Source organism: Pseudopipra pipra, chromosome 3 (assembly GCF_036250125.1).
Source record: "Pseudopipra pipra isolate bDixPip1 chromosome 3, bDixPip1.hap1, whole genome shotgun sequence".
Lineage (NCBI taxonomy): Eukaryota > Metazoa > Chordata > Aves > Passeriformes > Pipridae > Pseudopipra > Pseudopipra pipra.
The window spans coordinates 69,973,418-69,989,014 of NC_087551.1; the positions used below are offsets into that span (position 1 = coordinate 69,973,418).

At 44.1% G+C, this 15,597-nt stretch overlaps 1 protein-coding gene across 3 annotated transcripts in view; it reads left to right on the plus strand.

The window, feature by feature from the left end:
• The window catches only part of METTL24 (methyltransferase like 24), a 47,215-nt gene extending 31,871 nt beyond the window's left edge, over positions 1-15,344 (plus strand). For all 3 annotated transcript variants that reach the window (XM_064649795.1, XM_064649796.1, XM_064649797.1), the window contains exon 5: positions 13,793-15,344. In XM_064649795.1, coding sequence (XP_064505865.1) covers positions 13,793-14,107 — 315 coding nt within the window. In that variant the 3' untranslated portion in view covers positions 14,108-15,344. The remainder of the gene's footprint in view (positions 1-13,792) is intronic.
• Positions 15,345-15,597: the final 253 nt, after the last annotated feature.

Sequence of the window (15,597 nt, forward strand, 5' to 3'; positions counted from 1 at the left end):
TAATTTAAAAAATCCTTCCACTTATCCTCAACTTTGTTCCATTCCCACTTCAAGGCAGGAATTCCGGGCAGCTGCATTTGAAGTTAATGCCTCATTTTCTCCTTGCTTTTATTCTTTAAGATTTGGGACTTGATCCAAGACCCTACAAGTGACTGAAACTATTTCCACCAATATTAGAAGATCAGGCTGATGCAAACAGCACAGACAAGGCCTCCTGGAGTGCTTGAAAACAAAACTTGCAGTTTGGGGGTTTTGTGTGCAAGAGAATCAAAGGACTTGAATGGGCTTGTTTGCACACTGACTCAGATGAGAGCACACCTGCTATTCTGCAGACAGTGATAGGACCTCATCCACAGAAAGGGAAACCCATCCTGATATTTTGGCAAGAAATACAAACACTTTTTGGTGTTAAGAGTGGATGCGAGGAAAGATTAAAAGATCTCGATCTTTCTAACAGTCCTCAGTTCTCTGAGGAATGTGAACAGCCTGGGGGTAGAGGACTTATCTAGTACTATATCTAGTACTATATTAGGATGTGGCTGACAAAGGAAACATGTAGTCAGAGTATTTTTGGGGACTGTTAGAGTATGAAATCTCTTAAGCCCTGGGATAATCTCTGAAGGATGTCATGGAAGTTTTATTTCCGGGTGTACAGTTCTAAATTGAAAATTTAATGGTGTATCTTCTGAGAAGAGCAGTATTTTATTGGCCACAGGAAAGGATAAAGATGTAAAAATTGATCTTGCTCATCTTCCCTTCCCTGCCCCCCACGCTCAATTTTTTTACTCAATGTGCATGCTCTGTATTGCATTGATAATGAACAGTGGAAAAAGGGAGAAGGCCACTGAGTGCACGTGATTCTTTTTCTATTGCAGTGGCGTTCAGCTTTGTGGAAGCTTTCGCTTTCATATTTTCTGACTACCTGCTGGGTTGAGGTTGCTACAATGCTGGTGTTCCCCATGGATTAATGATCAATGGATGGGGAACTTACCTTCCTACAGAGTCGTTGGATAATTCAAAACAGATGAGATCTTAAAGGGTCTATACTTCAGTCCTCTGCTCAAAGCAAGGCCAGCTGTGAAGTCGGACCAGGTTATTCAAGGCTACATCTGCTCTCATCTTGAAAAACACTGAGTTTTTTCCAGAACAGAGACTGCCCAACTTCCCTGGGCCAGCTATTGTCCTGCTGGACTGTTCTAATTATGAAAATATTTTTCCTTATATCCAGTCTGAAAGACCCTGATTTGAGTCTATGCCTATTGTCTCTTGTCCTACTTCTAAGCACTGCTGAAGAGCCTGTCTCAGCTGTCTTGATGACCTCTTTGTAGGCTCTACAGGCTATGTTTTTTCCCCTCAACAAAGCTGATGCTTTTTCCCTCTGCCTAGGTTGAACAAGCCCTGTTCCCACAGTCTCTCCTTGCAGCCATCTTGGTGACTCCCAGCTGAGCTCTCCTCAATTTATCATTGTGTATATTGTGTTGTGGGAACCAAAACTAGATGTAGTATCTGGATGTGCTCTCACAAGTGCCACATACAGGGATATAATCACATTGCTTGTGTCACTGCAGGGAGTCCTTCCTCCCCAGGTGCAGGACTAGGTGTTTGTCCTTGTTGAATTTCATCAGGTTCCTGTCAGCCCATCCTTCCATTCTGTCTGGGTCCAGAGCAACTCTGCCCTAGTGTGTCTTTATTGGCTGATCTCACCAATTTGGTGTCATCCATAAATATGGTAGAAGTGTCATCGAACTCCTCATCTAGGTAACTGATAAAGGAGTTGATCAGGATGAATCCAAGTATAGGCCCTGTGACACCCTACTTGTAACTGACTTCCAGGTAGAGTACAATCCATTGTACTCATTGTTCATCCAGACTGTAATGTCCTGACTTGGATACAAGCCTACTGTGGGACACAGCGTTGAGTATATATCCTAGTGCCCTTCTAGACCAGTCACAGCTGGTTCCATGGTCTTGCAAGGGAGTCACCAGATTTAATTTCAGCTACAGGGGGGCTAAGTTATCTAAATAAACCATTCACCTAGTCCCAGCATGGACTGGTGTTATGTATGGTGTCAGTGTCTTCCTCAAAAGGTTGCTATGTAGCCCAGATTTTAGTATGGAATAAAACTGTAAGGGAAAAACCATATTGAAACATGAGCTCCTTCTCCCCACTCTAACATTATCCCCTCTACAAAAAATCGTGATCCTTAACCAGAAATTCAAACCAAACTACTACATGTATTCTGTATTCCAAAGATTGTGCTATAAAGCGCAATTAAAAAACTTTGACAGAAAGGCCCTGAACAGCAGAAACAGGCAAGACTTCATTCTGTCCTGAATGGGCATGCATGTTCACACATGCAAACTCTTATTTCAGTAGCAGTTTTCCTCTCTCTGGAGCTCTGTAGGATAAGTCCTGTGTGATGTCCTCAGTAACTGCTATGAATTTGCATTCCCTGGCAGTACAGCTCGGCAGCAGATGAAATGGCTCCTGGTAAAATAAATTAATCTGAAAAGGAGAATTCGAGAATACAAAGTAAAACCTTCATTTAATCAGGAAGTGGTCATAGCTGTTACTTTCAGGGGACAGCAGAGTTGCATTCACTTCCTACCATTCAAGTAATCTTGAACAAATTCTGTAAGAGACCAAACTGTGTTATTATTCGTTATGAAAAGAAATGCAAAGCAATCTTTATGTCCTGCTTTTGATTTGAAGGCTTTAATTTACACTGTCTCTTCGTGAAGATTTTTTTTCTGTGACAACTTGGCTAACAGGTATCTGCTTCATTTTATTGAATAGGCTTAGATTTAGGATTTCAAAAGGAAAAACCTCCTTCCCTTCACCTGTTATTTAATACTCAATACAACTTCAAAACACTACACCCTGAAGTCATTTTGATTAATAACATCATCTCCTCTTAGAGAAGTAATTTATCATTTGCTCCTCTCTTAAAGCAGATACTGTAGAATCTATTTTATGCTGCACTTTAAGTTTTGTGGAGACTGGTGTGAAAGAGCAAATATTAAAGAAAAGATTTCCAATTTTGGTTTAAAATTGACTCTTTTGGCAGTAATTTAATAATATAAAAGTCCAGGGAAAATGTATCACAGCTTAGTTGTGCATGGAGATTTATTTAACAAAAAAAAACTTTACTCTTCAGGGTGGGAAACATCCATGTTCAAGTTTTGTAGCAACCAAATTCGTACAATTACTCTTTTACTGTGTATACCTCAGGACTACAGGGGCCAGAATAGGCTTATGAATTCTTGACCCTGCCTAGACAAAATCATTTAACTTTGATTATCCCCTGCAAGGGTAGACTTAGGTATTGCACAGGGAGCTGTGAGTTTGTTAGTGTGAGTTACGGGGGCTGCTGTGTCCAAGTTCAATGTGTGAGTGCCACCAGGGTTTATACACTCAGCTCAACTGTCATCATTAACACACAGAAGGTCCTCAGTACCAGCTGATGAGCACCTGCAGACTGGTCTATGTCCTAGTGTGAAAGCCTGAGCTCAGGATGAGAAGCCAGGAGCTCAGAAGCCTGGGAGCTCTTGCAGGGAGGTGAGTCCTTGTCACTGTTCCTGCTGGAGCTGGAGGCACAAGTTCAGATCTGCTCTGCTACATGTGGCTTAGTGTCAGAAAGAACAAATGAGACAAGGTCTTTTGACTTGTTGCATCACAAATCCTTCAGTAAATGTTTGGAGTTCTGTCTTGAAAGGGTTTAATTTTTTCTCTGCTTTTTATGCTTATTTGGGGCTTCTCCAAGATCTCAATTCTAGAAGGAAAAAACCCACTCTTCATCTGATTTTTAGCCTTGTTATTTTCGCATCCAAGTTTTCTCGTGCAATCAGTGGTCTTTAGGCTTAAGTGGCCTTTTATCTGCAGCTGTTATTTACCATTCCCATATAGTTGTGAAGAACAACCTTGGCTTTTAGAGGGTTATCATACTGGCCTTTCTAAGACTTCTCTGACATGAGAGATCCTGTATTTCCTGTAACATCTTATTAGTGTTGTGCTGCCCCTCCTGCAGCTGGGACATCAGCAACTGATACTATTCAAAAGTCCCAGTGGTGTGTCTGCTAAGGCTCGGACTGTGACCTGCCTTCTTCCCCATCCTTCCCTGGAAATGTCTGCACTGTTACTGCTTGTCATCCTATTTGCTTTTATGTGACTCATCAGGCCATCTCCTTGTTATATCGGTTTCTAAATGGCACAGTAGAAGGAGATTTGTCCCAGAACACTGGGTTTTTTTAAGTGTAAATGGCTGGTCCTGACCTGTTTGTAGTAGGAGTAACTCTGCAAAGTAAAGTCCTGTATTAGCACTGGACCCTTTTGCACCAGGCAGATGCAATACCATAGCATTTAGAGCTCGTAGTCTAAATAAATGACCTGCCAAAGAATGGAGGAACATGAAACTCACCTCCATTAACTTAAATTTCTACATTTGAGATAGCTCTTGAGTTCCATATAAACTCAAGTGAAACTGTTAAGGTGCAGTTTGTCTCCCTCAAGGGCAGGTATTTAAAAGAGGCTGGATGATGTGGCCTGTACATCTCAAGTTGCCTTTCAGAAATTCCTGTTCTTCTCCGTGACCTTTTGTCCAAGGGAACTTGGACAACTGTTTTGGGTTTAGATGTCTAAGGCTGGATGAGGTGCATCCCATCTTGAGTGACTTGTCCACAGACTCAGCTCTGTGCTCGGCATCTGACAAATCCTGAGATCGGGACTTCAGAGTTGTGCTAACTAGTCTCACACACCTGATTTCCAGGTTGTGCTGAAAGGGAGGATGCAGGAGATGATGACATTGGGCAAGCTAGCCAGAATATGTAACTTTTTTTTTATAAAAGTCATCCCGTTAGAGGAAAAGCTCAGAGTGCTGGAGAACATGTTATTCTACAGTAAGCATCTGCCTCTAGATCTATAGTTTACGAGTTCTTGAGGGACTTACTGCCTGTGACACACAAATTCAGTCCCTTTGAGGGTATGTTTGTAGATCCTGGGCCAAATCCATTCTTTGTGAAATGTGACCGATTTCCTTGGAGTGACAGCAAAGCTGCAGTTTGAGCATTAACTGTGGTGAACCTTTTTGTTTGGGTGTGCATCAGTGAGTTGGCAAATTTTACTCCACTTGCTGAAAAGAGGCAGTCAAACTGGTGCAGACATTTCCAGCTGCAGTTGGAAGTGCTGCCTTTTGTAACTTTGTAGTAGTTGCCTCTGAGTAACCTCCAAGCTCCTGACATACAGTGTTTCTTTCCTGGATATATATATTTTTTCATTCTAGGGATAATGAAATCACGGTGGTAATAGCTGTATATTTACTTAGTCAGCTGAGGCTGCTGCTGCCTAAAGTATTTTAATTGTAAGTGGATTGAAGAGTTTGACTGCAAGGAGAAATGGGCTTGACATCCTCATGTTTCGGGAAGCAAAGATCCTTGGACGGTGATTTACTGCTCACTACCTCTCGCTCTCTGTGTTGTATACATGGAGTGCCTCATACACATTCCTTTAAAGAGTTTTATCTTGGTCCCTTACATATCCTTTCGCCTCATTTAAATTCTCTCCACCAGAAGCACTTCTCAAGATATTGTTAAGAATATTGGTGTTTCTAGAGAGTGGCCTGAAGGTGCTGTTTAGTATCCAGTTGTCAGGCATGGAGGAAATATGTTTTTAATGATACCATTGGCCGAATATAATGCAATCTGTAGCCTTTTCTTCTCCTAGTAAAAGGGCTAGTGCAATGCCTGACTTGTAATGAAAGTATTGAAGTATTGCACTGTTGAAACAGAACTTGTGCAGGTCCTCTTAAAAAAAAAAAAGGCACTTTCAGAGTATATTATTGTCTGCTAAAAATTAAAAAGCAAGGACAATTTTTTAGAGTTTTATTTTCCTTTTTTTGTTGTTACTTTTGTTGTGGTTGTTAAGACCCTTCAGAAAAAAATCAGGTATTAAAAATCTGCTTTCCCCCAGCTCTACTAGAGGGCTGTGCAGACTCTGTTCAATTCCACCTTCTTTTCAACAGCAGCAGCAGCAGCATACCACTGTTTCAGTGTCAAACAGTTGCATCCAGAAGAGTGTGGCACTCACTGCTGGCACTGTGTATTCATTGGTATTCTGCTACTGTAAGAAACCAGTCAGTCCTGGTTCCCTCCTCCCACCACAACTGGAGTTCGGCAGGAGCCTGGGGAACCTGCACTGCTTCTCGAGGTGGTACCAGATGAATATTCATGCTCCCCACTCCTGCTTAAGCCATTAACACAGCCTTAAACACAGAAGTGTGAATCTGTATGGTTTTAATTTAGCCAAGGTGCTGAATATTTGCTCAGGGTGGTGGTCCATAACATGATACTGGTTTAATTAGAACTGAGAACAATGCCTTTCTTATAAGCATTGTCATTTTTCTCCACTACCCATCTTTCTCACAAATTCCAGGGAATAATTGACATTAACAAGCTCTTTAGATAAATGTCCTATCTAGAGCACTTAGGAGCTCTCTGAACAATGTACTTTTTTTCCCCCCATGTTTGTTCTTAGTAGCTCATACGTCCTCCTTTTATGGTTTACAAATTTTTGTCATTGGCATTGGGCGTATCTCATTTGAATACTTTCACCTTAGTGTCTGGATCCTTTCTGATCTCACTGTTGATTTGACAGCAGTATAAGATACCCCTCCATTCTCAAAAATTTAAAATACAGAGGTCAAAGGCTCAGCAGCTCTTCTGTCCCTCCTTAGTGGCTGTCCCAGATGAAATCTGAGATGTGCAAGCATTTTTGGGTGTATTCATGTTTTCAGGAATGTGCAGCTTTCTTCCTGTCATGGTTGCAAGCAAATAGCAAGGTGGACAAACAGCAAAACAGTAAGGAGGCAGGTTGGCACTTTGGACCAGAAATGGAGTGAAACAAATAGATTCTCATGAAGGGGTGTAGTCTTAAAGATTGCTCTGTCTAGTGCAAGTGGGAACCAAGTTCTCCACCAAATTTAACTGGAGCTACCCACTTATACCAGGGCTGCAGATTCTCATCCTGCGAGAGATGTTCTTTAAAGTGTGGTGAACATTTTTTGAAGGTGGGACTCTGATCCCTTTCTTCAATAACTTACATTTTGAAAGCCCCCATGGGCATTAACAAGCAATTAATAAATAATAGAAGGTCTTGCAGCCAAAATGCTGTTTACTATGTGTAACTGTTTTACAGTAGCCTAAGCCCTCTGTCCCTTGCTGCACACACACACACACACACACACACACACACACACACACACACACATACACACGCTCACAAATCAATGGCTGCTTAACTATTTGCCTTCTATTGCAAACTTCCTGCTGACTGCCCCCTTGTCCCCTTGTAATGCGCTTGTCCCATTGCTGCTGGCTTTCACCTTTTGCAATACTGGGATAATGTGGCTTTATATAAGCATAGAGCTGGATCCCACTGTCCTTGCTTGGTGCTGGGGCAACATAAACAGGCTGCAAATGTTTGTTCCCCTCTAATGAAGAGACTTGAGGGTCTAGCGTACACCATTTATTCTTTTGAGTAAATATCCGTTCCCACAGGCATCCAGCAGCGTCTGGCAGAGAAGATCAAAAGAATAGAAATGAAAAGGACTTTCCCCCTTTCTGGGGGGAGCAGGCAGCGGGACATCTCCTGCAAGATTAGATGGCTGAATACACTCTTTGCAAAGCAACTCCTGTGCTCGGCCAGGGCTGCGCGAAGAGCGGCTGCGCTCCCAGCCTGGCCGCTGGTGGAATAAGTGCAGTATCTAAAAAGTCTGTTTGCATCATGGGCTTGGCAAGCAGAGCTTTTGCTGCTGATTAGGCTGTTAAATAACTTAAGGTCAGGGTTTCTGCAGCTCCCTTGTGGTATTTTTACCACTTTGGCAATCTAGCCATTGGATTCAAGGATCTGGCGAGGGGATGTTTTCATCTTTTAGTGTACAACAGGAGAGCTGTGCAAACTGAAAAAGGTAACACAGTGCAAATGGGAGCTGGGGCACAGTGTTCTGAGCAGAGGTGCACACTTGTGAGCTGCTGCCACCCTGAGCAGGTGAGGAGGTCACTCCTTGGGGGCTTACGTCCTCATGGTGACTCTTCACCCTGTTTCCTCTGAGAAGGCGTCACTTTGAGTCTTCAGCTAGTGGTGAGGTTCCTGTTGCCTGCTCTGGAGACTGGTCTCAGTTTAAAGTAATGGGAAACCAAGATCTTTGATGCTCAATTTCTTTTAGAGAGGAAGGTCTCCCTTGGCATTGTCTATGTGCAGTGTTGGCCTGCTCCATGCAGAGGGCTTGTAGATCCTATTCTCTAGGTCAGTGTAGAGGAACCTTGGTCTTGGTGGGCAGCAAGCTAGACAAGATGTCTGACTTTAAGATCATTATAGTGTAGAGCTAGCTAAACCCATCAAACTTGTCAGAAAATCAACTCAGGCTCGGGAACCTGGATTATTTTATGACCAGAATATGATTAACGAGTGAGCTGCTGTCTCTGGCTGGTCCAGTGCCCAGCATGAATTAATTCTGTAACGGGTCCTCAGAGAGAAATTGCTTTTGGATGGAGAGAGTACATGGGAAATGTTTTGGCAGTGGAGACCAAGAGAAGAAGTGGGGAATGAAAGTGCCAGGTTGCCCTTAGGCAGTCAGGTTGACCTGGGCTCTGCGTCTGTGGGAGGAAGTCTCTTGGGGTGCCTGCATGGATCCTTGCTGGGAGCAGTCCCTATGGGAGAGCATGCAGCTGAGATTGATGCCTCCTGCATGTGCTGGGTGGGCTTTCTGGATGGATACATTTGTCTGGGACCATTACTGCATCTGGCGAGGTGTTGCTATACTGACAGTTGGCTATGAGAGAGTTAAATAAGTTTTTTTAATATGATTTTGAAACATTTTCTCTAGTTCAAGTGGTAAACCTAAAATTACTTTGTATCATGCTCCTGCTGTGTAATGCTTTCATGGAAGCACATTACAAGAACTGGGAGGAAAGGTTTCTTTGTCGCTTGCAAGGCTGTGGAGGATCAGAGGTGAGAGCAGAGGAACAAAGCTCGCCTGCACTCACTGCTGGTTTTCTGTTTCAGTGATGTGTATATCAACTGGACAGTTGCTTTTTACTGTAAAAAAAGACCAAAGACCATGTAAACACCCAACTGCACAAATCAGCTTTGTGACTTTGATGCCTTAAGCAGATACTTGAAGATGTGCCCGATCTGTCACGTTGGGAGTGAACAATCTCAAATGACACATTTGCACCAGAGTCAGTGTGAAACTGGCTATACTGACCGCTGCAGAGAGAAGTGTCAATGTGAGCAGGAAGGAAGGGAAGTAATTAGAAGAAGTGCTGCTGTTTGGAGCTGTATATCACTGATCAGTAGTGATTGACTTTTCTCCCTGTTTCAGTATCCATGTTGCTCAGACCATGCCCACAGCAGTCCTGGTCCCTCCAGCAGATGGCTGAGAGAGAGAGACAGGATGTTTCCCCCTCCCACTGATTGCAGGGAGCGTGGGGAGAGACAGTCACAAGTTGCTGGGAGCATAATTTGCTATTAGGCTACGTGGCATCCTGTCTGCCATCAATTACAGTCTCAGCTCAGAATAAAAGGGAATGGAAGGGACTTTACATCCAAGCCATCTCCTGCTGGTGAAGAGGGGCTGTGAATGCATTTTGAGAGGAAAAGAAAGTGGGGGAAGTATCATGCTGAAAATTTGCAGATGGGAAAAGAATAAGAGGGAAGACACATTTGAAAAAAACATGCTCAAGAACCTGTTGTTACCTGCAAAGACACGTGCTATCAAAATGTGAATTAAACAGCTTTTTCTAGAGTTTTATCTGCTGAAAATAGAGAATTGTACTTAGGCGGAGAGGGAAAAATCTGATGCATAAGCCAGCAGAGTTTATCTGGCTGTACAGCTGATGTCAAAATGGTATCAGGGAACCAGAGCAAAGGGTTAATTCTCCCAGCCCCAAATCGTGGGGGCGGCCCTGCGGTTCAGAAGGCCAGGTTGTTCTGAGCTCTGTTCCTGTGCTTGAAAGCTGTAACCAGCTCTCCTCTCCCTGCTCCCAGCTTGCACCACAGACCTGCTCCCGCAGAACTGGAGGGATCCTCCTTACGTGACCGGTACAGCATTTGTTGTTTTGCTTTTCCTGGCTTTCACTTCCACATGCTGAGCTCATGGTGGAAATAATACAGCTAAATTGCTTCCTCCAGCTACTCACTCTCAATTGACTCTTCTCCATGGGGAGCTTTAAATGGTGCCCACGGGGCAGAGCAGAGCCTGAAATCCCCCTTAACCCTGGTATTTCAAAAGCGATCAAGGTGAACAGAGATCTGATCTCTGCTGTAGGAAATGATGCACAGTTGTAACAAGTCATTACCCTAAAAAGAAGAAATGAGCCTTCATACAGTATGTGTTGACCTTCACTAACTAAAACACATTTTTTTTCAGCTGTTTTATATGCTTGGTTGTGCACGAGCAAGGCCCTTTTTTTTCTCCAAGTGTAAGTGGTACAATGCTGCAGTGCTTTTTCAAAGGAGCTAAACTGAGAAAACATTTAAAAATCCACACTTTTTACTTTTCTGTGATAGCCTAGTTAGTTCTTGGAGGATAAAAGGATTTGTGGAAGATAAGAGGAAGCAGCTTTTGTGAGTGCTTGAAACTGACTGCCATACTTTACCTTCAGGCACTGTAGATCTTTGCCCTCTGGGATTTACTCCCAGCAGCAGACTCCAGCTGCGCTCCTGGATGAATTAGAGCTCTGAATTTATAGACATGTCCACTAATCCTTTCACTGGCACTTTGAATCAAGGCCACTGGAAGGTGGTAGTGTATTTCTTATCAGTAGTGTGCTGCTTATCACTGATGCTAAATATCTCCTGAGCTGTCTAATCATCACAAAACTTGCATTTGGTGTTAGCAGGACGCTTGTTATTTGCTCAGATCCTCTGACACAGAGCTGTTCTGCCGTTTATTTTGCACTATCTGCGGCATAAAATGGAGACTCTGGGCTGAAAGGAACACCTTGCCTGGAAGGCAGTCATAAAAGTTGGTGGGTAGAGACAGGTACCCTCCTCCCTCCAGGTCTCTGACCAGTGCGCAGCACTAAAGGCAGCAAAGAGCCTCTGGTTTGTGTGTGCAGCACATCCCCACTAGCCTTGTGTTTCTTTCCTGGTCATTTCAGTGTGTGTTTAAGCAGTTATTGTGGTAACTCACTTTCTCCTACTGAAACATTGGTTAGCAGCCACTTTTCAGATCAGTTTTGCAAATACAACACAGAGCATGAGAGTCCTGCTGAGCAGCCAGAGCAGCAGTTAGTGTCACAAAAGAAAAACAAACAAAGCTGTATCATGACCGCAAATATTACCATGGAAAAAAGATGTCCTACTGTTGCCATAAAGTAAGATCATGGGAAAACAAAAGCAAATGCATAGAAACATTTCTTCCCCTATACACCCACCCCCCTGCTCTATCACCCAAGAATATGAAGTTTTGAATAATTTGTCTGCTTTCAAAGTTACAGAAATCTCCCAGAGATAAAAATCTTTGGTATCTTAAGTGCAGCAGTGTGTGGTCCTATGGCAATTGCACCCATGCAGAATGAACTGCCTGCAAAATTGCATTACAGGCAGAGATGTGAGTTGGTATTTGAAAAATAAATAACCTATTTAAATGTATAAAGGAAAACAAGTGAGCTCACCCATGAAGTAGGTCTCAGCTGAAATGTCATGAGCAGCATCATTTACATTCAGTCTCCCCTTGAACCCAGGGGAGCCTTATGTTCAACTATTTCACTGACCCACGGATGGACAGACTGACAGGCTCTTTGTTGTAGAGTCAAGTTAGGAAATACCAGAGCTGAGGTTGTCTGTGCAACCTTCCTCTCTGCTCCCCATGCGGACATGCCACAATATGGGCTTTAATTCCATAATCCCTCAGTCTTTTTCCACTGGCTCCCTGCCTCCCACAGCGTGGAGGAGGCACAATGCCGCCTTAATGAGCAGACAAGCAGTGGCTTGGCTTATTGTTATTCGGGCTGTGACCATGGACCTCATTCAAGTCCCACTTTCCCAAGTCCTGCTCTGAAAATGCTGTGTGTTATTTTCAGCTGCTTTACAGCTTGTTCTACTGAAATCTTGCAGCCCTTCATTAGCACAACCCCTGCACTCTGTAGAGGGTGTTCCATGGTTAATACCCTTGTTTTACAGATGGAGAACAGAATGGGCACGTGTCCAGAACCTACAGACTCTTGCATCCCATGCCCATCTGTAGTGCTGGAGCACAGCGCGTGAGTAGGGCTGATATGGCTGTGAGCTCTGCACCTCAGCAGATCAACCTGTTGTGTCTCCAGTCAGCCATCCAGAGAACAAGGGAAGGTAGATACCCCTTGCCACAGCCCTATGGTTTCTGCCAATGCCCCAGGCAATGCAGAGCTCTGGTGGTACAGGAGATGTGCTCACAGTACAACCCCTTGCCCTGCACCCAGGGCAGAGGGGTCTGGGAGCCAGGGCCCCAGCCAACATGGATGGGGCATGGCATGACACCAGCGAGGCATCCTGGGACGGTGCAGCTTAGGAAAACAGTTGCCTTGGCAATGCTTTTACATTACTCGCCCAAATTTCTGGCGTGTACTTGCACAGGTGCCTTTTTCAACACTGCCATGACAGTTAAGGTGTGAGAGAATCTGGGGGTTTTGTTTGGTTTTTGTTGTTGTTGTTTGGTTTGGGTTTTGTTGGCTTTTTTTTTTTTTTCAGTATTCTTGACTCTAAATTAACTCAATTTTTCACTTCAAATGTATCTTGAAGTGTGAGCAGATGGGCAGAAGCAGCAGCTCAGGTGGAACTGGCACAGGCGAACCCTGTACTCTCACAGTGTAGGAGTTTCCTGTGTGGCTCTGGGAAACACAGACCCTTGAGCTCTGCAGCTTGTGATCACTACTGCACTGCAGTCATTGTTTTCTAGCAGGTGTGAAAAGGTGATGAAATGCTCACTTTTCATTTCAGTTTACAGCTCCCCTGCACCCGCTAATCTCCAGGTGAAGTAAACCCACAGTTGTGTAGGGCTGTGAGAAGTTGGATTGCTGAACATCTCACCACAAAATTAAATAACGGTCTAAAACTAGAGCAGGGAACTTTTCTATTAGATCTGTTATTCCCTTTAAACACCTTCACAGCTTCTTTCCTGCTATGTGTTTTTCTTTGGAGAAGCTGCCCTTACAACCCTGTAGACTCTGCATAATTATCTTTTGTTTTGGTCCTTCTCACTCAGCATCTGTAGTGATGCCTGCTGACCTGAGCTGCTCTCGCATTCATTTCACTTTGGCCTCCTCCTGCACTTGTGTGGAGCATGTAGCATCTGGCTCATGAGGACCCCACTCAACTGTGGTGCAAGTAATCCCTGTTAGTGTGTTTAGATCTGTCACGGAATTTTGTGACAGAGAAATAAGGAACAGTCGTGCCTTACTGTCTGTGCTTAGTTAGGTAGGTTTCTTTCTTTCATAGATGTGATGCCACCACAAGAATTGTGAAGGAACAGTAACATGCTTTGTTTGTAGAAGGAGCTGCATCAGCACCTTGGGATACATAGTTTTTCAGACCAGGAGTTGGAGGCAGGAGGAGAAGGGCTGTGAACAGGCAAGCGTGAAATATCGTGTACTGCCCCTGTTAGTCCTCCGAGATTTTTTAATTTTTTTACTACAAAATTATTTATACATAAGAACAACTATGTATATTAAAGAATGGTCAAGCATGGCCTCAGTTGTTTCTAACTATAATTGCAAAGTTTCTCATTTTCACACAGTAATGGTGCTTTTGTTGCAGATTGATGTCCTCAAGGCAGATGTGGAGAGTGCTGAGTGGAAAATTTTGGAAAACCTGATCCTGGAAGATGTTGTTGAGCAGATAGGACAGCTGGTCTTTGAGGTGCACATCCACTGGCCTGGATTTGAAGTTAGCGGCAATGACAGCACGGTGGTGCGGTACTGGTACAGTCTGCTCCGAGAACTGGAGCTGAAGGACTTCAGGCTTTTCTATACCTACAAAGACTTATCAAAACCACAGATGTTCCTGAAAAAGAAAGCCTTCAACGCCAGTAGCTGTTACACACTGAGCTGGGTAAATACAAGATGGAAATAGCAGAAAGGAATTTATGATGTGTGACTGCGAGGCATCTGGCCCTGGAGCATTACTGAAGAGGACTTTGGCATCACTGGCTTAGGTTGCTAAATTTGTACGTGGTGACTGCTAACAAAATGGCCTGGCTTTTTTATTTATATGTTGTCGAAAGACCTGGCACTAGGAGAAGATACATGGTGCAGATCTGTGTAGCAACATATTTGCCAGTGGGTACACTGTCTCAGAGGACAGAGGTTTCTGTAAAGGTTTGCCTGGGCAAGCTAACAGCAAGGCTTTTCCAGGCTGCCCCATGCTTGAGGATGCCAGCAAGGCGGGGCTGTCCTGGGAAGCTGTGCTGGCTCAGCTGTGCCAGCCCTTGGGCAGGAGAGTGCTTTTGAGGAGGTGCCTTTCTAAGAAATGGTCAAGTGTTACTTCTCTGTAAAGCAATTGTCTTTGATTTGCACCTTCTTTACTTTGGCTTTGTTTCCTATGGAACAAATTTTAGTCAAGAACAGTATGTTCTTGAACCCACTGGCAAATTTCAGCCGAATTGGGCAGAGGCAGAATTCACCACCAAACTAAATTTCTACCTATTTCGTTGAGCAGCTTCTGGGTGCTCTGACTTTGGCTCTTTAAGCTAGTCTGGCTGCATGAAGCGAGTTCAACGCTTCTGACACAGGAGACGGTGGGACAAAGACACTCAGCTGCTGGAAAAGCTGCTGCCAGTGCTCTCCCTCCTCACCCTCCGTAGTCTTCAGCCACAGAAGAAAGGGCTTCCCTAGTTTATCTGCTCAAAAACCAGCTTGATTTAAATTAGTCATGCAATGGCTGCAGTGAATGGCTTTTCATCTAGCAAGATACTTACGTAAAAGAGATGAAAGTGAAACCCGGTCTTTTTGTTTGTTTCTTTTGAACCATTTGCTGATGCCTTCTCCAGTGCTGTGCCTGAACACCTGCACCTCCTCAGCACCTCGCTGGCCCAGCTGCCTGTCCCTGGCACAAAGAGGCCAGACCCTGGATCTGCACCGATGCTGGCAGAGGTGGTGGCTCAGGCAGGTGCCCTGGTCTGCTGCTGTGCTGGGGCTCTGCAGGCTGGGATGTGGATTGTCTGCAGTGCACCCCCAAGGAGCCAGCCTTTGGCATTTCCTGGGGAGCTAAGGAATGGGGGGAGCTAAAAAATATATAGCAGATTGCGGTTTTTCTTATTTTTAAAAGAATTTTGACATTAAACTTTGCATTAAGATACAATATATCACCACTTGCATGTCTTTAATATGTGGCCTTTGTAAATGCCTTTGGTTTCTGACTTCTGCAGGGCTTGGTGTCCCTCCCCTTGGTGTGCCTCAGCCCAGTGTTTTGTTTCTAACAAGTCTCTCCTTCTGTCCCCATGTAGTTCCTTCTCTTAGTCCTGGCATTTTCTTCTTTCATATCCTCCTTTCCTTCTTCACCTCTCTGCTGCCTCACCACCCTCATCCCCTCCTTCCCAGAGCAGGAACTTGTGCTGGACCCAG